General features: G+C 35.7%; 1 protein-coding gene across 1 annotated transcript in view; it reads right to left on the minus strand.

Moving 5' to 3' along the window:
- Nucleotides 1-444: 444 nt before the first annotated feature.
- Nucleotides 445-25,190, minus strand: part of LOC114081103 (contactin-associated protein-like 3) — a 119,617-nt gene continuing 94,871 nt past the window's right edge. The window contains 7 exon segments of the mRNA XM_071602604.1: nt 445-638; nt 4,016-4,087; nt 4,299-4,529; nt 19,409-19,496; nt 20,218-20,351; nt 21,621-21,851; nt 22,413-22,652. Of these exon segments, the coding sequence (XP_071458705.1) occupies nt 445-638; nt 4,016-4,087; nt 4,299-4,529; nt 19,409-19,496; nt 20,218-20,351; nt 21,621-21,851; nt 22,413-22,652 (1,190 nt within the window).

The raw sequence follows: 25,190 nt of genomic DNA on the forward strand, positions 1-25,190 counted from the left end.
TTTTTACAAATGTCAGCTGGTGATCAATAAAAGGACAGGACAGATTTCTGCATAACACAAACGCCAGAGTCCAACTTTGACTTTTATAAATTTCCATGTCACATTTTTAAGAGAGTAGGACTATAGTTCAAATTGTTGTTTGCATTTAAAACCTAAAATCATTAGGCAAATAACATTTTAGTTTTAGAAGAACAGGTCAGAACAGTCAGAAAGGGCCACACAGTGATTAATGACTGCACTTAAGTCACTGCTACACAAACAGATCACGGAGGGGCCCTGAGCAGAGATTCCTGGCACCTTGGCTGAAGCTGGGGTGGGCGAGTTGGTAGTGGTGCATGCCCACTGCCCAGACCTTGAGGGCCAGGGCTGGGTTTTCACCTATGAGAGCTTTAGGCTTAGAAAGTAAGTCATATTGTTACAGTATAAGTAAACCACATCTACTGATCAGAAGAAGTACTCCTTCTGACTTTCACTGACAGTATTTTGCATGTTGAGTTCACTTTTCAGAGCAATCTCAGCATTGTCTCCAGCTTTTGAGATATCTGACTCATTCTTTTGATATAACCATCTCTGTTGATAAATGCGTATAGCTATGGCAGTTACGCAGAGCAAGATAAATATCACCACTGCTACCACACCTGGTGAGAGAAAAGAAAGAGAACATACAAAGTTAGAAGATAAACTATAAATTTCAACCTCGCCAGAATCTCTACTAGATGGTTTAAATCATATGTAATATCATATATATTAGTACCTATAATATATAATCTACATATGCATGTATGTATATGTGTATATACATACACATAATAAATTTTGAGGACAAATGGTATGATGACATTAAGTTTACATGGCAGATCTTAACATGCAGATCACGATTGGATTTCAGTTAATGACTTCACATAATAAGTGCAGAAATACAACAGGACCTCTTAGGCCATGTCCCACTTCACATTAATACGCCAGGAAATTTTAATTATTTTAAAATAGAGTGCATAGCCTCATCATCACAGAGTAATTGTTTTTGTACAAATATTTTAATAAAAATTTACTTTGATACTGATATGCTGTTGAATTAGTTATATAATAAGCATGTCATTCATCTCTGTGAGGCTCTTAGCTCCTGACATCAGTTATGCCAGTGGTCCTCAAGTCTGTTTAGACAACATAGAACAAATGAGATCTATGGATATTCAGATTTTTACAAAAAGCTTGTCAGATGATTTTAATGTGCTGAAAGGATCGAGAACCATAAAGTTATACCATAGGAATGTTTACTGAAGCTATCCTATTAGTAAAGAATGAATATCAAGTCTATACTGAAATAAATATGTAAAAGGTCAGTTTTAAAGATGATTGGCACAGGTATTAATTAATACCGCCAATAAGCAAGTGTTATATAACAAGTGCTATGTAGGTGCCTGCCTAGTTATACAAAAATATTTGTACTATAAAATGAGGGTTCTTTTTCATACTCTGGGATAGACATCAGCAACTAAAATGAAGCCCAATAACTCAAAGCTTAATTAGGTATAACTAGTCAAAGGGATTCCTAAGCACAAGTCTGAGAGGAAGTAGTGTGCTCATTATTTGGTTTATATTCATAAATATTCATAACAACATTTTGTTCAATATACTTTGCATCCCTTTAGGAAATAAACAATCACACTGCTTTAGGTTCTTTTTTTTTTTCTTAGTTATAGGACTTTGTTTTAAGGAGAAATATCATATACAATTGCAATGTTAAAGACTGGTAAATCTCAGAACAATGATGGGGCTACTTGATTATAATTCCATGACATTACAGGAACTCCTCAGTATACCTTGGCCTTTTTATATGTGATAACTCTTTAACTATGGCTTGGTTTATTACATTTAATGGGATCCTAAAATAACTTGTCTACACCCAAAGATTAAAATTATTTGAATAATCACTCAATGCATTTCATAAACTGCGTATTGCTGATAGTGTTTTTTTTTTTTTTTTTCTTTTTGGCACAAGGGATTGAACTCAGGGGTACTCAAGCACTGAGCCACATATCCCCAGTCCTATTTTGTATTTTATTTAGAGACAAGGTTTCAACTGAGTTGCTTAGCCTTCACTGTTACGGAGGTGGCTTTGAACTGCCTAAACCTCCAGAGCCACTGGGATTACAGGTATGCACCACTGCGCCTGGCTTGTTAGTGTATTTTTTTGTGAGCTTCTCTCTGCCTGCCTCTCTATCTATACATCTGTCTCTTTATCGATCTAACTGCCTATCTACAGTAAATGTCCCTTGGTAAAGAAGCCCTCTGTGATCTCTGGTTTACCAGGTACAAATACTTTTTTTGCTTCATTCTTTCCTATACTGTTCCTTTTGTTTGCAAGAGGAGGAAAAGATAATTCAAAATGCAGAACATAGAGAAATCTATCCATGTCAATAATCCTTTATATGGATTAGGTATTTTTCATATAAGTCTAGTCTGTGTGTTCAGGTTAGTTCACTGGTGGTCAATGCACCCAGTGGTCTTCTAACCATCCAGCCATCAGCTACTGCCCAAACAAAAGGCAGTACAAGTACAAGTGAATTACAAAGCCTGATACACTCACCTTGTCAGGTCCCTGAGACCTGTGTTTTCTCCTTCTCCACTCATCTATGAGGAGCCAAGTAGGATTGCTCAAGGGAAGCACACTGGTATAACTTATTTACTTTGAAATTTTGCCAATGATATTTAGGCAAAAGCTCTAAAGATCCAAAGGCCTGGTATTTTGTGCTATCATCAGAATGAAAATTCACTTTGCTCTTTTAAATAAAAGGCACCAAGTTTGCAAGTATTTTGACTTGGATTCCTACTTTGAAAATATAGAACACATTTATTTTAAACTAGTTTGCATTAGAATGGATACTTTTCATTAAAATAAATTAGAAATGATTTGGGAGTAGTATTTAAATTCTAATATAAAGCATTTCTTTTAGATATAAATGATAAAAAAAACATGGGATTTTTTTTGTTCTTGGAATTGAAAATGGAGGTTATATTAAATAAGTTCCTCATACTTCAATCATTACAAAAATAAAAGTAGTTGAGATAGGGGTGGAAATGTTAATATCTTTACAGAGATTTTTAAAGTGTCTGAGTACTCTTCTAATTCTCTGACATCTAGATGAATACAGATAAACTACACAGACCCCATGTAAGCTGATGTGCAGCCCATATGAGCAATGGAGACCAAGTGGTGTCACCCAGCTCTCTGAGTTATGAACCTTATTTGACTAAGCAAAGGAATAGATTATAGTTTACTTCCTACTCACTAAGCAGAGTGTGCAATAGACTCACATTTCAATAGAATCCAAACAATTAAAATGGGATAGCTTGGTGGAATAGTACCTGCCTTCCATGTGCCAAGACCTGCCCATTCCCAACACTCCCCTTCCAACACACACACAAGAATTAAAAAAAAAATTCTTTGAACTGTAAGAAGGGAGAATTGCACATTCATTTTTTGAGTTAGAACTTAATAAATTCTGTGTTAGTCACTATGTTGTTTATACTGTCACTTCCTCAATTCTAAATAACCTTGGAACTCTTATTCCATTAGCCCCAAAACATTTAAAAATAAAATTAAAAGCAAAAATCACACTGCTTGAAGCACCTAAACAAATACAAATTGTTATTTTTCAAACATAAAAATATAAAACTATACTTCTTATTCCTTTCTTTGGTGTTATATAACAATTTGAAGGCTCAGTAGCAATTGCAAGGAGCCATAGAACCACTATTTTTAATATATATTATCTCCTGTATCAAATAACAGTGATAGTTATTTTCAAATAAAAACTTCTCACTATTCTATAATGTTTTAGCTATTCTTCAAAAAGTGTGCTTCAGTGGAACCATCAGTTCTTTTTACTGAGGAACTGAATTCAGTAAGTTACATGAAATATCAGGAAAATTTACAAGGCCTGCCATTGACCCCAGCAGTCTGAGCTGATTGCTATAGATGGTTTCTGGTTCATGCTAACAGCCGCATTACCTCCAATGACCGCAGAGTCACTTCTGTCTGCGTTAATTAAGGGCTCTCCCTCATCAGTTGGTCCAGAATAGCCTATAGTAGAAAAAGGGAGGACAGAGCGAAGAGAAGAGAGTAATTCACAAACACCGGAACAACAAACAATTGTGGGAGAAATGAACATGAAAGGAAGAACACAGGAGATGGAACGGCCAGATACCAAGTAGGTGAATCAACAAACAGGACTAAGTAAATCTGCGATATAGCAGTAGTGACACACAGAAAACAAGCACAAGGAGGTACCCACCTGAACCACCTGAGAGCCGGGGAGCGAGTTCCCGCGCTCTGGAGCCAGGCCCTGCGCCCACCGCGCAGCGGGATCCAGCGGCCACTTGACCATGAACAGTGACCCGGGCAGGTCCGACAAGGCGCAGCGCCGCCTTCAGCGGGGCTGCATGGCTAAAGCGCACCGCAGACAGGCAGCCTGTGAAGCCGCGCGCTGCCGCCCGCCGCGTATCGGGGTCTGCGCCAGGGGGCTCTGCAGACAAAAGAAGTGCATACATCGTTAGGGCGCCCCGCACCTGCGAATCTCCCTTCCAACCCCTATCTTTTCGTCTTTAAGGAAATACACTGCGGCCATTACCAATGGCCTGAGTTGTTGACAAGCGGGGTGGTAACTTTGGTCCATTTTGCTAAAAGCTTCCCTAAAGGCAGCCACGGAGTAGATAAGGGCGAATTCCTCGGGCACTTCATTTTTTCAAATGATCATTACAATGCTTTTGGATGGAATTTGTACCTATTAGTACAATTGGGTAAAGCGAAATATCTCTTGGATTTTAGGACACTCTGGAAATTTCTCTAAAAAATTCCCTAGTCTGTATTCAACACCAGAGGCTGCTCCCCTTCACAATGTGGTCTCCATTCTGTCCCTGCCAGGACCCACCTGCCTTTAACCACAAGCAAGGAAGGTTGGTTTTAGCAAGATCTAAGAGCAATTGCGACGGAAGATGAAAACTTGAGGTTGCTAATTTCAGTGAATATACTCTGCCTTTCCACTTGCTCAGTGGGCATGGAATCTGACAAGGGGAGTAAGAGGTGAAGTTCAAAAATTTAAATGTCAAACAGAGAAGCATCCTCTACCCTGCAGAGGAAACCATGTCAATATGCTGTGAGTGCTTGATATCTGATGTCAAATTCCCTTTGCAAACTGGCTGTGGGGAAACTGCAGTTGATTCTCCTTATTCTAACAACCAATGAATGAATACATAGTTGTCAAGAATTTGCCAAATGATTTACCATAGGTTATCATTTTAATCTTTGCAGCATAAAACAATGAATACTTTTATTCCTATTTTATAACTGAAGAGGTGAAGGTTCAGAAGTTTGTAGCATAAGTTAGTAGGACATTAAGGTTACTGGGGGGGGGGATCTGAATTTAGGCCTCTTGTGTTCAACCCCTTTCTCAACAAGATATTCTTTTTTTCCCCCATTAGTATATTCTGTATATGTTCATAATTGCTCACATGGAGGGACTGGTAAATGGGGATCATTATACTATTTTTACTTTTATAAGTTCATATATTTTTCCATAGCACATATGTACATATTCAATAAATGCTTTTTGGTTGACTTAAGAACCAATCTTTAAGTTACCTCTGAGAATCTCTGTTCAGATCCATTCTGTCTTGATGTTGTAGTTAAACTCTCAAAGGACAATCCTTATTTCTTTTGAATTTGAGGATGCTTGAAATATGTTTTTATATTAGAGGAATATACAGTCCCATCACCATAAATTCATCTTTCTATGGATGCTTAGTAGCTACTGAAATAATTTTTATAATGTGGCACTCATGAGGATAGAAGAGCCATCTGTTCTAAAAGATTACATGCATTGGATCAAGATAAAAATGCACTTCCATAGCTGATTGCCATCTCATGCCACTGAGTTTTCTTGAGTGTTAAGGTTTTTTTTTTTTTGAGTGTTGGGGTACCTAAAGTCACCTCTGTTGTTGTGCTAATATGAAAGAAATGTGAAAATTATCCAACAGAATGGAGTTGCTTGTTCCAATCCTGGCAAAGAAAGAAAGGGAAGGAGGGAGGGAGGGAGAGAGGAAAGATTACAAAACAAGTGTTCTTAGTCATAAAGACTGTCTTGTAGGACTATCATTAAAGTCTCTGTCAGGCCACAAGCTTGCACAGGAGTATACAAAAAAACAAAGCAAACAAAAGAACTTCTGCAAGGATACCTACCCATCAAGTATCTGTTCAACCTCAGACTGATGCCACTGTTGTTATTAATCACTGTACCCAAAGATTATTGTTTCAAAATATCTGATGAAATCTTCAGTTTTGTCTTTAATGTATTTTCTTTCCCCAAGTTTCCTTGACTATACTCCTACGTTACTTTGATGGTGTATTCCCTTTGCAGTGCTTTGTTACTCTGATTGCAATGCTATTCCTAAAGAAATACCACTATTCTCTGAAGAATCTGTTTGTTGTTGTTAGATTGAAAGTAAGGTTAAGCTATGTACTCTGAATCTTCTACTCATAAGGTGGGGCTTCTTAAATCTAATTTTAGGTATTCCTTTTCATTCCTACTAATCTTCACTTCATTATTTTAGTCTGTCATTCTTGAAAATCCAATCTTTTGTATTCTTATTCCTTTTGACTTGAAAGAGAGTTGTCTCTTGAAAAAAGTGTGTTGTGAACTGTTCGGCTTACAAACTTAGGGAATGTTAAGTTGCAACAGTAAATGTTTGTGTGTAAAAAAAAACATCTAAAGCAATTAAAATTAGGGGCATGATGTTTATGATATTATAATAAACAAATTTTTCTTAAATATCTTGGTCAGGCTGATTATATGAGACATCAAAAAACTTTTGTGTGATAAATTCCTGGTAAATTTTAAGCATACTAGGAGAAAGTAAGCTTGGAACAAATCAACTCAAAGAATATTATAAATTTAGAGATGTCTTCCAAGATGACTTTATTTATCATTTTATAATTTGATAATGTATAATTTACAGAAAGAAATATTTGCTTGATATACTTGAAAGTGTGTCAAGAAGAAATAAAATGGGAAGATATTGCAACAGCAACATGGAACTTCTTTGGGAAAGCTAAATTATGGAAAAAACATTAAAATTCAATTTAAAATCCTAGCTATTAAGCAAAAAAAAAAAAAAAAAAGAAAAAAGAAAGAAAGAAAGAAAGGAACATGGCAAATATTACGCTAATTAATGAATTATACTAATTCTGTGAAATTTATTTTCTAAAGACAACTGAGCTTCATCTTTGCTGATAGTGCTATTACTGAAGAAAGACACATAGGTACTACATTATAATTGCCTCTATTTCAAGAATCTCCACTTAATATTTGTACATATGTATGTATATTTGTGGGCATGAATGTGTGGGCTAGATTTATATGTACCCCAGTAGCCCAACTCTGAACATTATGTGTACATTAGGTATAAATTCACCTGGACAGGTTTGCTGCCTGCACTGGCTCCCTCATATTTTCCTATGGTAGGTTCATGATTTTGTCCAGTTTTAGACTGAATTAATTTCCCAGTATTTTGCTGAGATGGGATGCATGGTTAATATTTAATCTCAGTCCATCCTTGTTACCCTCAAAAAACATTTTTTAACCTTATCAGATAAATTATATAGTAGATGCTTGAGCTGTAGCCCATTTTTCTTGGTAGTATGACATTTTTACTTCATCTTTATTTTATTTTTTTATTTCACTACTACAATTAGATGTTGGCTTCTAATGACAAAATCATCATATTTCATTGTAGAAACTTCTGCCTAGAAAATTTGGAAGGTTTTTCTTTTTTGTTTTGCACTTCAGGAATTTTATCAGAATTTTTCCAAATTTATCTTTTTTCATTAGAACTGGTTTTTATTCTGTTTTTTTTTTTTTTTTTTTTTTCTTTAGCTTGGAGAAATTGCCTAGTTTAAAATATATTAATGCCTTTGTTTTAAATTCTCTTTCTAGATCTCCAATTATACAAGTGAGGTTTTTCTAGATTAGATTTCCATGTACTTTCTATTTTCCCTCTCTGTTAATCTTCTTGCTCTGTGATCTGAGACGTTATATCTAGGCCACTATTTAAGGATAATCAGTGATCATTATCTTCTTCAGATCACCCAGTGAAATTTTGTAAAATTTATTTAAATTTCCCATGTGTTTTTCTCTTTGCCTAAAATCTCCTTGAATTCCAATTTGCATCTTTGCTGTTTACTGTCTTCTTCAACAGTGTATTCTGGCATAGAAAATGTTATTTGCTGTTTATTCTTCCTCCTCCTCACCCACAACTTTGCTGTTCAATTCCATTAGGTATGCCATTACTTACTTTCTTATTTATTTGTCTGCTTACTTCCATGGTTGTGAATCTGATATGATATACAAGTCCTGACAATATGGAAGGTACAGTTTCTCTGATCCTGTCAAAAGAAGGGACCTGCCTACAGACTGTCTCTTATCCTTAGTTCCAGAGGCATGATGGAAATGGACACAATCAGGCTGAGCACTGTTGATGCTCCTTTGACATTTCCGAGTTTTCTGCAAGTTAAACTTTATATAGGACCCATAGTGTTTGTATTTCCTTGGTGCTGTGTTGTGTTCTCCACCAGCCCACTGCAAAGTGTTCACTACAGCTGTCATTTACATTCTTCTCCTGATCCTGCTGCTGGGCTAGCACATCAGCTCTTTACCCAGGAGCACAAGTATAATAATCTAAACTGCCATCATCCCAAAGTAGGTCAGCATCAGAGTGAATAGAACTGTATTTAGATAAAGAGTGTAAAATGTGTTTCCCCTATTAGCTAAGTCCTGAAATTTTATCATTAAGGATCTTTTGACTAAAAAAAATTCTTCTCATTAAAACATAAAGAAAGGAAAAGAAAAAGTTAGGAAGGAACTTTGGAGAATACCTAGTGTGTTATTTAGTCATTGACACAGCCTGGTGAAACATGCACTCAGCTGCTATCTTGAGAACATGGGTAGAACCATAGGAAATTGGGAGACAGATGCAGTTTCAGACTAGGTAAGAAGGGAACCAGGAATATGGTTCAAGTGGGCCATGAAAAAAGCAAAGTTTAGGAAAGGGTGGACTAAAGGGCTGAGCATAAAGTTCACTTCCACTTCAATTCTGAGAAGAATCTCTCAATCACTTTGAATACAGACTCATTTAATCTTCCTTTCTCTTAAAAATTTTCTCTGGTAGGAAGTGTTGAGAGTCCAGGCAAACTTCCAAGAATTCAGGACACAAATATTCTCCACTGTCTCAGGTGTTGAGTAGTTTTGTCTTCAAAATCTATCATGTAAGTTATATATTGCAATATGTAAGATGATTTCTGCTCTTGAAAAGGAAGAGACAAATAATTAAAAATGTGTACAAAAGGCTCTTTGCTACCCACAATGAATAATGAGTGCTTCTGAAAGGTTTGCTGTAGACAAGAGGTTTAACTGTAAAGTCAGTACAGGATATTAGCAGCCAATGACTAGAAGCAATGCAAGTGTGCATCATCATGAGAATGGATAAATAAATTGTGGTATATTCTTATAATAAAAGTCCACATAGCAATGAAAATGAATAAATTATTTCCACATGGGAGAGCATGGATGAATGTTAAAAAGTTTTAATGAATGGAAGCAATGAGACAATGTAAATGTTGATCTGCAATTTATTCTAGATATATACACATATAAAACAGAGTGAACTAAAAAAAAGTCAGTCTGGTAGTCATTTTTTAAGTCTTTTGGAGAGCTCTGGTATTCAGTCAAAAAGAAGTGAATCATTTCCCTTCCTGTTACCACCATATCAAACTATCCCTGACACTCTCACCTATGCGTGGGAAGAGATCAGGTAGTTTGTGGCCCTGTAGTAAGCAATTCCATCACAAATTTTCTGCAAGAATCTTCTGTAAGTAAATAACAGCTCTTGTAATAATATGCAGACAATCTTTGTCAGCCTTCTTTATGTCAAAGCAGCATGATTATTCTTTTTTGTGTTTGCTGTCCTTAACTCATGACCGCTACTCAAAATTGCAACATGGGCTTATCCAGCCTCCCCAGCTGCATGCCAGTGGCCATAAACTTCTGAGTGCTTCCAGTTCTCTTTTTTCTTTCTCTTACATCCCATCCTGTTCCTAAACGAACTCATTCAAATTGGACAAATGTCCAGTTATGGCTCATTGTTCTAATTCTCTAGGGTGCATGCATAGGAAAAAAGGCTTTGGCAAATACATCTCTAATCAATTTTTTCTTATTATTGAAATAGAATTGGTTATTACATTCACCCTTACTATTGCCAGAATCATTTGTTCACCCCCAAAGAATCCAGTGCATATTTTCTGTAATCCTCATCCTGTCTCTCCCTAGACCCTGGCAAACCCAAACTACTTTCTGATTCTGTGAATTTGCCTATTCTAGATATTTCTTACAAAATAAATCATGATATGTGGCCTTTGTGTTTGGTGTCTCTGCTTTGTTTTCATCCATGCTGTAACAAATACTAATCTTTGTTTAATTTTATGGGTAAACAATATTCCATTATAAGGATAAACCATTTTTGTTTATCCATTCCTTGGTTGATGAAAGTTGTTCCCACTTTTTGGCTATTATGAGTAATATAATAGCATGAAGATTTGTGTATATGGTTTTTGTATGGCCATAAATTGTCAATTATCTATTTACTATACACAGGAGTAGAATGACTGGGTCATATGTAAGTCTGTATTTAACTTTTTAAGGACCTGTCGAACTATTTCCATAGAGTCTGTGTTGTTCCCATCAGGGATGTATATGATTTTCACACATCACTTGGTAACACTTGTTGTCTATCTTTTTATGTTATAGCTGACCTATTCAGTGTGAAATGGTATCTCATTGTAGTTTCAATTGTATTTCCTTTATGACTAATGATATTGAGCAGATTTTCATGTGAGCCTTTTGTACACCACATATATTATTTAGTTGAAAGAGTTCTTTATTGTATGTTGTATGTTGTTGTGGCTTTATATAATGTTAGAAAAAACCCTTATAGAATACATGAATTGCAAACAACTCCCACCCCACTTCATGGGTTCTCTTTTACTTTCTTGATAGTGTCTTCTGAATTATGGAAATTTTTCATTTTGATCAAGTACAATTTAATCTTTCCTTGTTTCTGCTTTTGAGAAACCATCATCTAATCTAAGGCTTTTGAAAAACTTTATCTAATTCACAAATATGTACAACTAGGTTTTGCTCAGAGAGTTTTATAGTATTAGTTCCTATAATTTGATCTATCACCCATGTTGAGTTAATCTGTATGTGGTATAAGGTAGCATCTTTTTTTTTCCCCAAATGTGCATATATCACTGGTCCAGCAACGTTGTGAAAGAGAATATTCTTTCTCCCATTGAATGGTCCTGGCACCAGCATCAACAGTCAGCTCATCATGAATGTATGGGTTAATTCTTGGCTCTTAGTTCAATTCCATTTATCCATATGCCTATCCTTGTAACTACAACAGTCTTGATTACTGTGTCTTTCTACTAAGTTTTGAAATCAAGAAGAATGAGACTTCCAACTCTGACCTTCTTAATAAGATCTGTTGGCTATTAGCAGAGTCTTGCATTTCCATTTGAATTAGTTTCCTTTTCTTTTTTATGGGCAGTACTGAAAATTGTACCCAGGGCCTCATACATGTTAGGCAAGTGCTGTAACACTGAGTTATATCCTGAGTCCTCCATATGAATTTTTGTTATAAAATGAAAGCCTCCAGAAAAGACACATATCACATATAAGTGAATTTCAATATGGCTAACAGCATAACTTGCAAATTTATACTTAAAAAGTCATTTAAGTTTTAATATGGATTGTGTTGAAACTATACCTACATTTGTAGAATAGTATCTTCTTAGCAAGATTGTTTTCCAATTCCTGAACACAGGATGTCTTTACATTTAAGAAGGTCTTTTATAATGCCTTTAAACATTATTTCATAATTTTCAGTAGATATGGATTGAACTTCTTTTGTTAAAATAATTCCTAACAAAATAATGCTACTTTTTGTGGCTATTTTAAATGGAATTTATATTTGGTTCTCCATTCCAATTTCATGTTGTTCATTGCTAGTATACAGAAATACACTGAACTTTTGTGTATTGATCTTGAATACTGAAATCTTGCTGAAACTTTTAGTACCTCTAATAGTTATTTTTGTAGATTCCTTATAAGATTATGTTCTCTAAATATAGTTTTACTTTTTTTCTTTTTAATCTGGATGCTTAAGTTATTTTTCTTGCCTAATAGCCCTATTTTAAACCTGTACTATAATCTTGACTAAAAGCCATGACAACATACATCCTTGTTTTGTTTCTGATCTGAGGAGGGTGATTTCATCTTTCAACGTCCAGTGTCACATTAGCTATGTGTTTCTTGTAAATGGATTAAACCATGTGAGAAAGTTCCCCCCCTTTTCAATTTGTTTGTTTTGTTTGGGGTAAAGGGGAGTCAATGTGCATGCTTGATCAAGTGCTACACTTCCAGTGTTTTTTATTTTATTTTGAGACAGTGTCTGGCTGCTACATTGCCCAGGCTGGCCTCACATTTGTGATCCTTGGGGCTGGGGTTGTGGCTCAGTGGTAGAGCACTTGCCTAGCATGTGTGAGAACTGGGTTAGATTCTCAGCCCCACATATAAATAAATAGAACAAAGGTCTATTGACAACTAAAAAAAAAAATTTAAAAAGTGTTTTCTAAGAATGTTTAATGTCAAAATACTCAAGATAAGATGTTGACTGATAGTAGGATTAGCATTTAAAAAAAAAAAAATCTGTGATCCTTTTGCCTCAGCCTGCCAAGTAGCTGGGATTACAGGTTTGTGACACCATGCCTGGCAAGGAAGTTTCCCTTCTATTCTTGGTTTGTTCAGTATTTGTACGACAAAAATATATTGAATTTTTCTGATGACTTTTGTGTGTCCAACTGAGGTGGTAATGTGGTTTTGGTCCTTTATTCTAATACCAAGGTACATTATATTGGGTGATTTTTATCTGTTGAGCCAATTTTAAATCCCTGGGGTAAATACTACTAAAGCATGTTGTATAATATTTTTTATAAGAGCACATTAATTAGAAATGTATTTTTATTTTTAGTGCTAGGGATGGAATCCAGAACCTTGTGCATGCTAGGCAAGTGCTATCCTATTGGGCTAGATCCCCCATCGTGGAAGTTGAATCTCTACCTTTTTTTCCAAGATATATCAGGGTAAATAATAATAAGTTAAATTGGACATGAATGCTATTTTTTTTAGTACCATGGATTATTGAACCCAGAGGTACTTAACCACTGAGCCACATTCTTAGCACTTTTTATTTTTTATTTTAAGACAGGGTTTCATTAAGTTGCTTAAGACCTCATTAAGTTGCTAAAGCTGGCTTTGAACTTGCAATCCTCCTGCCTCAGCCTCCTGAGCTGTTGGGATTACAGGTGTGTGCCACCATGCCCAGCTGGACATGGATGCTATTTATATCTATATTCTCTATTATATGCAAACCCTGTGGAGGCAGGTACAGTGTGTGTCTCTGTGCTAGGCATTCAAATGTCTAATGAAATATAAGGGTATATTAGGGATCAAGAAGCAAAAATCTGTAAACATGAAGACAGGTTATTTGAAAATAGAAAAAAATGAAAAGGGATGAAGAAAGCTTTTAGAATTTATGAAATAGCACAAATATCCAAGTTATAGGAGCTCAAAATGGAGAAGAAAGAGACAAAGGGCCAGAAAATTTATTTAAGGAAATAATGGTTTCCAAATCTGGAGAAAGATAAAAATATCCAGGTACAGGAAGGTAAAAGGTCTCCAAGCAGACTCAAATCCAAACAAGCCTGTACAAAGACATGCTATGATTAAACTGCCAAAAGCCAGAGAGAAAGGGAATCTTGAAAATCTCAAGAGAAGAAAAGCATATCACATATAAGCAAGTTCCATTAAGGTTAGCAGCAGATTTTTCAGCAGAAACGGCACAGAGAATGGATGAGTTATTCAAAACGCTCAAAGAAAAAACTGCCAAACAAGAATACTTTACCCTAAAAGCCATCACTCAGAAATGAAAGAGAAAGATTTACCCAGACAAAAATTGAGGCAGTTCAATACCACCAGACCTGATTTACAAGAGATGCCAAAGGGACTTTTTTTCAAGATGAAAGCAAAAACTGATAATCAGTAACATGAAAGCATATGAAAGTATAAAACTCAATGGTAAAAGTAAGTACACAAATTAGAAATACTGTAGTGGTGATATATAAATCACCTGTATCATTGGTATGAAGCTTAAAACATAAAACAATTAAAATAATGACAGTGACAATAATTTGTTAAGGGATATACAACAAAAAATATGTAATTGTGACATAAAAACAAACTATGGGGGGAGATAAAGTAAAAATATTGTTTTCCTTACATTATCAAGATGCTATCAGCCTAAAATAAATTCCTTATCACTATGTTTTATGTAAGCCTTACAGAAATCACAAAGCAAAAGGAACCAAAGCATATCACAGTCATATGTGATAAATCTACAAGTTAAATTACACTCAACAGTGGAAAGTTAAAAGCTGTCCTCTAAAATAGGAAACAAGAGAACTGCTCACTCTTTCCATTTCTATTCAACAAAGTAGTGGAAATCTAACCAGAGCATTAGGTAAGAGAAGGAAATCAAAAGCATCAAACTGAGGTGGGCACCTGTAATCCCAGCTACTTGGGGGGTTGAGGTAAGAGGATTGCAAGTTCAAGAACTGACTTATAAGAAATGCCAATGGGAACTTTTCAAGGTAAAATCAAAAGATTTTGAGACTATGTCTCAAAATAAAAAATAAAAAGGTCTTGGGATGCAGTTTAGTCGTAAAGCACCTCTAGGTTTAAACCCTAGTATAAGAAAAACAAAACAAATGTCACAACAATAACAACAACAACATCAAAAATACTCCCAGAAAAAAAATGAACAAAAAGAAACAAGACAACAAAACAAAACAACAAATAAGAAACCTCAAAATAAAGCAAAAAGCAACCAAATTGGAAAGCAAATAAACTGTTCCTGTTTGCAGATGACATGATTTTATATTTTCACCATCCTACAGACTCACCAAAAATCTGCTAGAATGGGTAAACAAACTCAACAAAGTTATAGGATACAATATCAACATGCAAACATCAGTAGATTTTCTGCACAAAATAAATTATTCAAAGAAGAATTTTTAAAATTCCATTTACAACATTTAAAAATAATTAAATTATTATAAATAAATTTAACTAAGGAGGCAAATGATTTATACACTGAAAATCATAAAACATTGCTGAAAGAAAATGAAGAAGATATTCCTGGATTGATATTTCTGCATTCAAAGAATTAATATTGCCAAAATGTCTAATTTTGTATAAAAATTAATAATCTGTATAAAAATTCCAATGATTTTTTTTATAGAAATAGAAAAGAATCCTAAAATTTATACAGAATCATTAAAGATCCTGAATTAACAAAGGAATCTTAAGCAAGTAGAATAAACCTGGGAGCATCACACTACCTGATTTTAAAATATACCACAAAAGTATAGTAATCAAAATAGCATGGTGCTGGGATAAAAACAGACATACAGACCAATCGCACAGAACAGAGAACCCAGAACTACGTACTTTTAGCTAACTTATTTTTGACAAAGATTCCCAGAATACACAATGGGAAAAAGTCTGTACAACAAATGGTGTTAGGAAAACTAGATATCCACAGGCAGAAGAATGACACTAGACTCTTATGTCACATCATTTAAAAATCAACTCAAAATGGATTGCATAGTTCAACATTCAATCTAGAACTATAAAACTAATATATGAAGAAATATGGAAAATGCTTCTTGATGACATTCTGGGCACTGATTCTGGATATGACCTAAAAAGGATAGGTATCAAAAGTAAAAATATATAGTTACAGCAACCAAAAAGCTTCTACACAGTAAAGGAAGCAGCACAGTAAAGAGTCAATCTACAGAATTGGAGAAAATACTTACAACCTGTGCATCTGATAGCGGGGCTGATACCTCAGACACATTAGGAACTCAAGAGGAAGGAAAAAAAATAACACATGGACTTCCAGGAAATTCTGTTCTTTGCAACTACATGGATGAATCAGGAAGGCCACTGAATTAAGTGAAATACACCAGGCACAGAATGAAAAGTACTTGGTGACCTCATTATCTATATGTGAAATGTAAAAGTTGAACTCAGAACAGAGAACAGAATGGTATGGTGGTTACTGGGGTTGGTGGGAACAGGAGTTGGGGAGATGTTGGTAAAGGATATAAAATAACATCTCAGAGTCTATTTTAAGTGTTTTCCATACAAAAAGTGATAAGTATATGAGTTGATGCATATGTTGATAAGTACAATTTAGCTGTTCCACAATGTATACGAATTTTAAAACACCATTTTTTTACCTGATTCACATATATAATCTTTGTCAATTTAAAAATTTTAATAATAAGTAATGAATAACTTGTCATAATTTAGGACAACTTCTTGTAAAATGAATGGATCTCTCTTGAGTCTACCTATTGGTCTATTTCATTTTAAGCTAATGAAATGAAACCCAAATTGCTGTCTCCAAATATGAGAACAAAATTGTGTTCATCCTTAGCTTGTTAACTGAAAAGCAGCAACTTGGAACAGAAGCCATCTTGAAATACAGTTATCTAACACATGAAAATTTGTACTAGCCTTTAATTCAAGATGCATGCCTCTAGGTAGAGATCAAATGAAATACTTATTATTTCATTAGACCAATTGCTTCAGTCTATAAGCTTCATTGTCAAATTTCAACTTTAATTTTTACAATCTGAAATGACATGGTTTTGAATACATCACTCTTAAATAAACATTTTTGGTTTAATGCCACTGTCCTCTACATATTAATTAGTAGGAAAATAAAAATTTATGCAATACAATTTATTATTCTACTTTTTAACTAATATGAACACCATTCATAAAATATGCTTCACTTTAATCAATTTCTATAATTTATTGCATCTTTCTTTTTTAAATATTTTTTTAGTTGTTGATTTTATTTTATTTATGTATTTATGTATGGTGCTAAGAAACAAACCCAGCGCCTCACACATGCCAGGCAACTGTGTGCTACCAGTCCCAGCCCTACTGCATCTTTCTTTACCCACATTAAATCTAAGACTAAATTCTATTTAAAACTACTCCTTTGCCAATTTCATTTATGGAAGACAACTTCCTATGGACATTTCTGAACATAACTCATTTTTCCTTCCAGGCACTGAAGACACTAAGGGCAGGAAGTTAATTGTTTGTGTGTTTATGTTTGTTTTGCTTATCGACTGACTCTGTCTTGGTGGCTTGAAAAAAGTAAAGACATCTGATCTGGGAATAAAGAGGAATTGGTTCACTGAGGGCAGAGAGGAACCACCTCTGCACTCATAGACTGCATCTACTCTACCAAAGTACAGCTTGGGATCGGTGCACCACGTGTGGGAACAATTTCTCATTTCTCTCAAACTTAGTCACCACCAGCCAGGACAGAGGGTAGAGCTCAATAGCAAATTTTTAAAGAGAAAGCAAAGTCTTTTCTACTTGTATGTTTTTAAAAATATGCACATTGATAAATTATAGCTATATGTGTTTTTAAGATACAAAATGATGATGCTGTGATTTTTTTTTGTTACAATGTGAAATAACCAAATTAAGCCAAGCAACCTATCCATCACCTCAAACATTTTACTGTATTGAGAACATTCAAGATCCAGCCTCCCAGTGACATTGAAATGTATAGTATTCAGCTCTTAGAAAAGACCTTACAAAAATCTGAGGCTTTGTACTCCTTGATTATTATCTCAGCATTCATTAGAATGTTAAAAATAATTATAGTTCAGCTGATGGCTGAGAACTGGGTAGCAACCACTGGTTCCTAAAACTCAACACTGCCTTTGAACTTTTTGGAATCTCACAGCCTTCTCTAACTGTATTCTGTTATTCCATGGCTGACAGTTGGAGCAGTTTCTTTCATCTGTTTTTCCAATTCCTTCTGGTTTCCTATACTATAGAATAAAAAACTACTAATATCATGAAAACACAGATATCCAGAAATGCCTAGGAAATACAGCCAGTTTGCTAGAGACTAGGAAAATAACTAGCAGCACTTCTATACCAGACTGCAACAGTAATGAGCATCTCCTAACACAGAATGTGAAGCAACCATCATTATTTTTTGTTTCTGTTTTAACTGGTTCAATCAGATTTCCATGTATGAGAACCAGGGCTAGAGTAACAAATCATGTGAAAGGACCAATAGTACAAGCTGTTTCTCCTCCAGGACTAGCTAGATTCTTTATTGAAATTTTGATGACAATGCAGAATCACCCCTTTAAGCTGAAATTTCCCTATCAATTCCATTTAGAAACTTACTACACACTTTCAGCAAAGAATTCAAATACCCTCCTCAAGAAACCCAATGTGCCCTCTGTGTGTGTGTGTATGTGTGTGTGTGTGTGTGTGTGTGTGTGTGTGTGTGGTGAAGGGGATGAAACCCAGGGCATTGCCCATCATGCTAGGCAACTGCTCTACCACTGAGCCACACTTGGAACCCTTAATCTTATCTTTAATGCCATGTGACCAGCATAGAGCTGTCAGTTAGGCTGCACCATCTAAACTTCACACATTTGTTTTTAACATGTATGGGAACACCCTGGAGAGCACTGGGATTCATAATGCTTTCTTTAAAATAATTTAAAATTTAACTTTTATTTCTATTTAATTCATGTTGAAAAAGGAAAAATAAAGAAACAAAGAATTTGATGCCTAATTAGTAAAGTACACTTTTATTTTGATGATTTTATGGAAAATAACTAGGGGCAGAAAAATGTCTGTGAGATATTTAGGCTGTGATTTTACAAGAGTGGCTGAGAGTAAGTGACACATCTCATTGCAACTCACAATTGTCTTCTTCTCTTAATCTTGTCTAGTTTTATCATTAAATAATTTCTTATTTGGCTTGTGAATTCTTCGCTGAAAGTGTGTATTAAGTTTCTAAATGTAACTTGTGAACTTAATATCTGCTTTGATTTTGGCTTTTTTGAGTTAGAAAATTACCAAGTTTTTAAGGGTTATGCCGATTGCCAAGTGAGGGGCGGTTAATGGGAGAGCTTTTCAAGGAAGACTGCAGCTCCTGGCAGGCAGCACTTAGGATTACAGGTGCACTCAGATAAGAATATGGTTTCTACCTTGATTAGCACTCACTGAAAATTACCAACATGACAAGAAGCCTCTTTCAGCTTGACAAAAGCTTCCTGCATTTGCAATTCCGTGGTTCTGAGCCATTTCTTGTGGGGAGACACTCTTTCACTTACCTAAAATCATCCCCAACACAAGAGATTTGACAGCATTGAATTCCATCCATGATGACAGAGTGGCTCTTCTCCTTGCATTCTGGTTAACCTATTAAACAGTCCACAAGAAGTAGACATGGAAATGTGAGCAATTTGGATGATAAGAGGATGGGAATCAAGGGCAGGCCAAGAAAAATGACAAAGATAAGTGATACGTTAGTGCTATCAGAAAGATGAAAGAAACCAACTTCAAACAATAGATTATCTAGAATGGAGAAACCCTTTCTTGAACAATTTCAGTAATACATTAAATTCCACTTGTCCTCACTGTCTCACCCTTTTCCCTTTATTTTTATTCATGGTATAAGTATCCATAAATGGTATAATCCGTAGGAAATGCAATAAGCTATTTTAAATCTCAAAGTTTAATTTACTCTGGTGCTTTTTCAAAAATAGATTCTTATTTTAAGCAAGATCTTGACCTTTTCCTTGTGTTTAAATTGCTGTAGCATTTATTCTTTTGTATAAAGTGGGAATGGGTTTGTCAACTTTCACTATCATATATTAGATATTTCTCTATCAAGTCAAGTAAAACATCTGAGGTCAGCTTTGCTTTTAAAACTGTTAGTACTTACTAACAATAGCTTTGATAATCTCATTGCTAAACAAAACACTTTGATTACATGTCTGTCCTAACAAGACTTAGAGAATAATAGTGCTAAATGGGTATTTCTGTTATTAAGATGTATTATCAAATTTTTGCTTTAACTCATACATTCTGAGAGCCACTATTTTAATTATTGATGCCATTGTTAGATTTATTATCTTACCTCTACAAAGACCACTGCAGCTTCTCTGTTAATCTTCACATTGTAAAGTTGCCCATCAGCCAGGTTTTTAAAATCAAAGTTAAAAACATCTGGCTCTCTGTGTCTGTCTAGCTTATACCTGATCTGCAAACTTCCTGAAGACAAAAAAAAAAGACAGTTTTAACTAAAACAAAACTTTACAAAAATTACCCACGCAGGTTCTAAATCACATTAAATTTTCTAAATATAATTTGAATCTATGGAGCATATTTTTGGGTGGAACAATATATACTTCTCCTGGAAAATTGATCATTTATGAGCTATTTTAGGGCCACATTCTAAATTTAGTTACTATTTTAAAAGTTAATATCAAATGGATTATAATGAACAGTCTCCTTTCCAACATCCTCAATTTTCCTTAACTAAATGAAAAAGTGTAAGTTGAGCATATGAAAACTCTGAACCAGGCTCTAAGTCAATTATTAATGTGATAGTCATATTATTAAATGGTAAAACCTCAAGCAATACTGCATTAATGTTCAGGTTCTTTAACTTCTTTTAATCTGAATTCACTGCAGTTTAATGTATTGTTGACATTTGCATAATTAATTTTTTTCCTTACACGATCAGGATTTTTCCCCCTAAAGTTTGTGCCATAACAAAGAAATAGAGAAAAATAGAAATATATTGTTTTTTGCAGTATCCAAATCTCTCATTCCACATACTGTACTTCTTCACAGATGGAGCTCAATAATTCTCTTAATACTTATAATTCTCATATGGTTTATGCATATCCATAGAAACCAGTTTAAGATTGTTTGTTCTCCAACTGTGTACTCCTGAAAAAGCCTTAGCAGGCTTCAGTTGGGTGGGTCACTCAACTTTTTCATATACGCATGACACTAGTGATTTCTCAACTACTAATAGATAAAGAACCATCATATTTATTGGATGCTTATGGATATTGTCTTTTCTATGGTTTAAATATTTCTTTATTTTTTTTCTTAGAGGGAACTAGAAATATTTTCCATGTATTAAACAAGATATTTCAAAGAGAACTACAAAATTCAATTATATATTTCATACATAGAAGCATAGCCCCCCCCCCAAGGGAATCACAGGAAGCACAGTTTCACACCAAACCCATAAAATAATCAAACGTTTATGGGAGAAAGGCATCTTAATTGAATCGTTGAAATGTTAACTTTTGCTGTAAATATTTGGGGTTATAATGAAAAATAAAGCAACTGTAGTAAAGCCTGGTTTGTGGCTGGATCACCGAAAGGTCCTGTGGCTTTATGGTCACATTTTTCTTACTCAGTTTCTTATTTATTTATTTATTATTGGTTGTTCAAAACATTACAAAGCTCTTGAAATATCATATTTCATACATTTGATTCAAGTGGGTTGGTTCTCATACTCACCATTGGAGGCAAGGATAACTGAAAGGTACTCCTCATAGACAGAGCCTACAAACAGCAGCAGGCTGGGAGTCCCCGTGGTTCGGAAGCTCAAGGTGACTATTTCCCTGGTTAGTGTTAGCTCCTCATGAAATAAAGCTGCTAAGGAGCTGGAGTTCCCATTGAAGGTGTAATTGTGATGCTCTTGAAAACTGTAGATTATGGAGGAACCAGCTCCAAAATAGGCAGAAATCTCTGGACAAAATTTTTGTTTTGTTAGTAATACTTAAGTGCAATAATACTTGCTTTATGCACATTTTTAAAAAAACCTAATCCCTCACTATCCCAAGAGAGAAAATAATAATGGCATTTTTACTGTTTCATTTTACTTTTACAATTTTAAGGTTAAAAATGTATATATACTATTATTTATCTAATAAAATATTACACATACTCATTCTCCATTATTTTTATAACTTGATTTTGTAATGATAAATATTTCACTGTTGCCTTCAAAATGTTTCATCTTAGATTTACATAAAATTAAATCTCTAGTCTAAACATATAATTCAGAGGTTTTTCCTCTTCATGGGGCATTTCACTACGGCAATCCAGAAATGATTGCTACCAGAGCTAACAGAAGTAGCCAGTAATGGCTTCTCAAAACAGATTCCTATCTCTTCCTGAATTACACAGAGGATTTGGGACAGAAATTCTATTTCAAATCATCATAGAGTTGCTTTGTCCTTTCTTTGTAGCATCATATGCCAGAACATTCTTCATGTTGTACTTGAAGCCTCCTTCTTGGCCACTTACCATGTGAGCAGAATGGGCCCTCATAGGCAGAGGATGTACAGTCGCAAGCCACTCCTCTGTGCCGTTCTTGACATCTCCCCCCATTGTGACACAAGTGTCCATAGCTGCTGCAGTGTCCTGCACACCCTGCCTCCACTCCTGGAGTCACCTTGGCTCTTCCCTCCAGGTCCAGAGCCATCCCGTTCAACTGCAGAAACCGAATGCACCCCAGAAAGCCCCTCTGCCTGCTGGTCATTCCACCTGCAAGGGAAACACTGCAAATGGCAGCACAGTTCCTCCTGTACTATTGGCAAGTCAACACTCCACCTGAGGCCTTGTGGACAAGATCAAAAACCAGGACCCTTAAAAATGTTCTCTATGGAGATCCAAGATTGTGGGCTAGAGGAAGGCTGCATTCTGTGTTGCTCTGTGACCTGGATTCAAGTAGTGGGGAATACTGTTTTTCTGTGAGTTATTAGAGGACCCCCAACAGCTGCGCCAGAACATTAATGCACAGGTCCCTTGCTGCAAACCCACACAGGATCCTGGTTGTGGCTGCCTATGCGCAGGACCTCTGGTCACCATTCCTCTGTGCAATCCCATGAGGCTCCCCTGTCGCCTCCATCTTGGGACACTGTAACCACTGCCATAGTCCCTTACTTGCGATAGCCTGCACATGGGGACACCAAACAGGGTCTGAAGACAGCCACCAGCCACAACACTGTACACCACCGAGCTGCATCTCTGAACACGACACCCAATGCCACTGTCCAGCCCTTGGGACACCTTTATCACCATCTTTAGTTGGGGCAACTCCCAGCTTGGCAAACCGGCTGGGTCCTAGAAGCAATGTCAAAGTACCTATAGTCCCCAACTCCTTCCTCCCCTGCAGCCACTAATGGGGCACAGTGCTTGCGGCTATGTGGCAAGCTCGCAAGCCTGGCCCTGAACTGCCCAATACAAAACAGCTCTCTAGGACAGGTGCGCAGCCCCCATAGCACAGTCCATAAGATCTCTGGAGAGAGAGGTTCCTGATTGGGAAGTAGAAAGGGAGGGGGTGAGTGAGATACAGATTAGAGACTACATTAGAGACCAGGAATTGTGAGGGCTATGGTCTATAGGTGATATAAGGAGATAAGACCAGGCACCTACATCACATGAGTAGGCCCCAAAGGAGATACTTAAGATGCTGTCTCCCACTGGGGACATGCAACTACTATATGCCACTTCCAGGAGCTCCGTCCCCAAGACCAACCCTCCTACCCTAATAATCTTCATTAGCCTAAGGGTGGAGATACCAGCAAACAACAGACAATCCCAACTACTGGATGAGTAGGGAAGCAGGAAAGATACTGAACTCCAACAAAAACAATCCTTGTATTTTCCTTTGAGATTTTTTTCTTTTCTCTTTTTTCCCCTTTCTCTCTCTCTCTCTCTCTCTCTCTCTCTCTCTCTCTCTCTCTCTCTCTCTCTTCTCCCACCCCCACATCCCCAACATTTGTGAAACCAAGTATTTTTCATGGATTAGGCTATTGAGGACTGGAATGTCTGTGTAGTATATGACAGTTGTGTTGCATATTCTTTTATCTCCTATTTCTACATTTTTATTTTTCTTAATTTTTATGGTTATTTGTTTTTTTATTCCATTGTCTTCTCACTTACTAGTCTCATCAAAATTACTTTCTCTCTTTTCTCCTGCTACTAGCCAACTAGATTCCTTTTTCAAGCTTCTTAAGATCTAATAAGTCTTTATATCCTTACCTCCTACCTCCTTAACATCTCATCCTATACCACACACCTGTTCTCTTTGTTCACCATCCGAAACTGTAGACCCTTTTGCAAACCTACTGTTTATATTGTAGATAATAATTAAACTCAACATTTCTGCATATTGTGACAAACCCACAAATGTCTTAATAGTGGTTATTTGGTTCAAGGTTGTATATTGTTTGTATTGGGATCTGTTAATATTGTTCTCCCCCTTAAAAGAGAGGTATTGGAACCCTGCAGGGACACTATATGCCTATAGGGTAAAAACTGTAACACCTTGGATCTGCAGTGCTACAAGGGAAGACATACAAACAACATGAGAAAACAAGGGAATGAAGTGCCCTAAACAAACCAAGATACTATATTACTAGAATCCATGGCCAGCACAGCAGAAGAAATGACAGAGAAGGAGTTCAGGATGTACATAATTAAAATGTTCTGTGCATTAAAGGATGATATAAGAGAGCAAATACAGGCAGCAAAATATAATTACAATAAAGAGTTACATAAGCCAATATAGGAAACAAAAGATTCCTTCAAAAAGGAGATGGAGGTTCTGAGGGGGCAAAAAAAACAACAGAAGTCCTTGAAATGAAGGAAAGAATAAACCAAATTAAAAACACAATGGAAAGCATCACCAACAGGTTAGATCATTTGGAAGACAAAACCTCAGACAATAAAGAGAAAACATATAATCTTGAAATAAAGTTGACCACAAAATGAAACCATAAGCAGAACATTCAAGAATTATGAGATAACATAAAAAGACCAAATTTAAGAATTATTGGGATAGAGGAAGGCATAGAGTTACAAACCAAAGAAATGAACAATCTATTCAATAAAACCAGAAAATTTTCCAAATATGAAGGATGAATTGGAAAATCAAATACAAGAGACTTATAGGACACCAAATGTACAAAATCATAACAGATCCACACCAAGGCACATTATAATGAAAACACCTAGCATACAGAATGGGAGAATTTTAAAAGCTATAAGAGAAAGGAATCAGATTACATATAGGGGGAA

This window comes from Marmota flaviventris, chromosome 16, assembly GCF_047511675.1.
Source record: "Marmota flaviventris isolate mMarFla1 chromosome 16, mMarFla1.hap1, whole genome shotgun sequence".
NCBI lineage: Eukaryota > Metazoa > Chordata > Mammalia > Rodentia > Sciuridae > Marmota > Marmota flaviventris.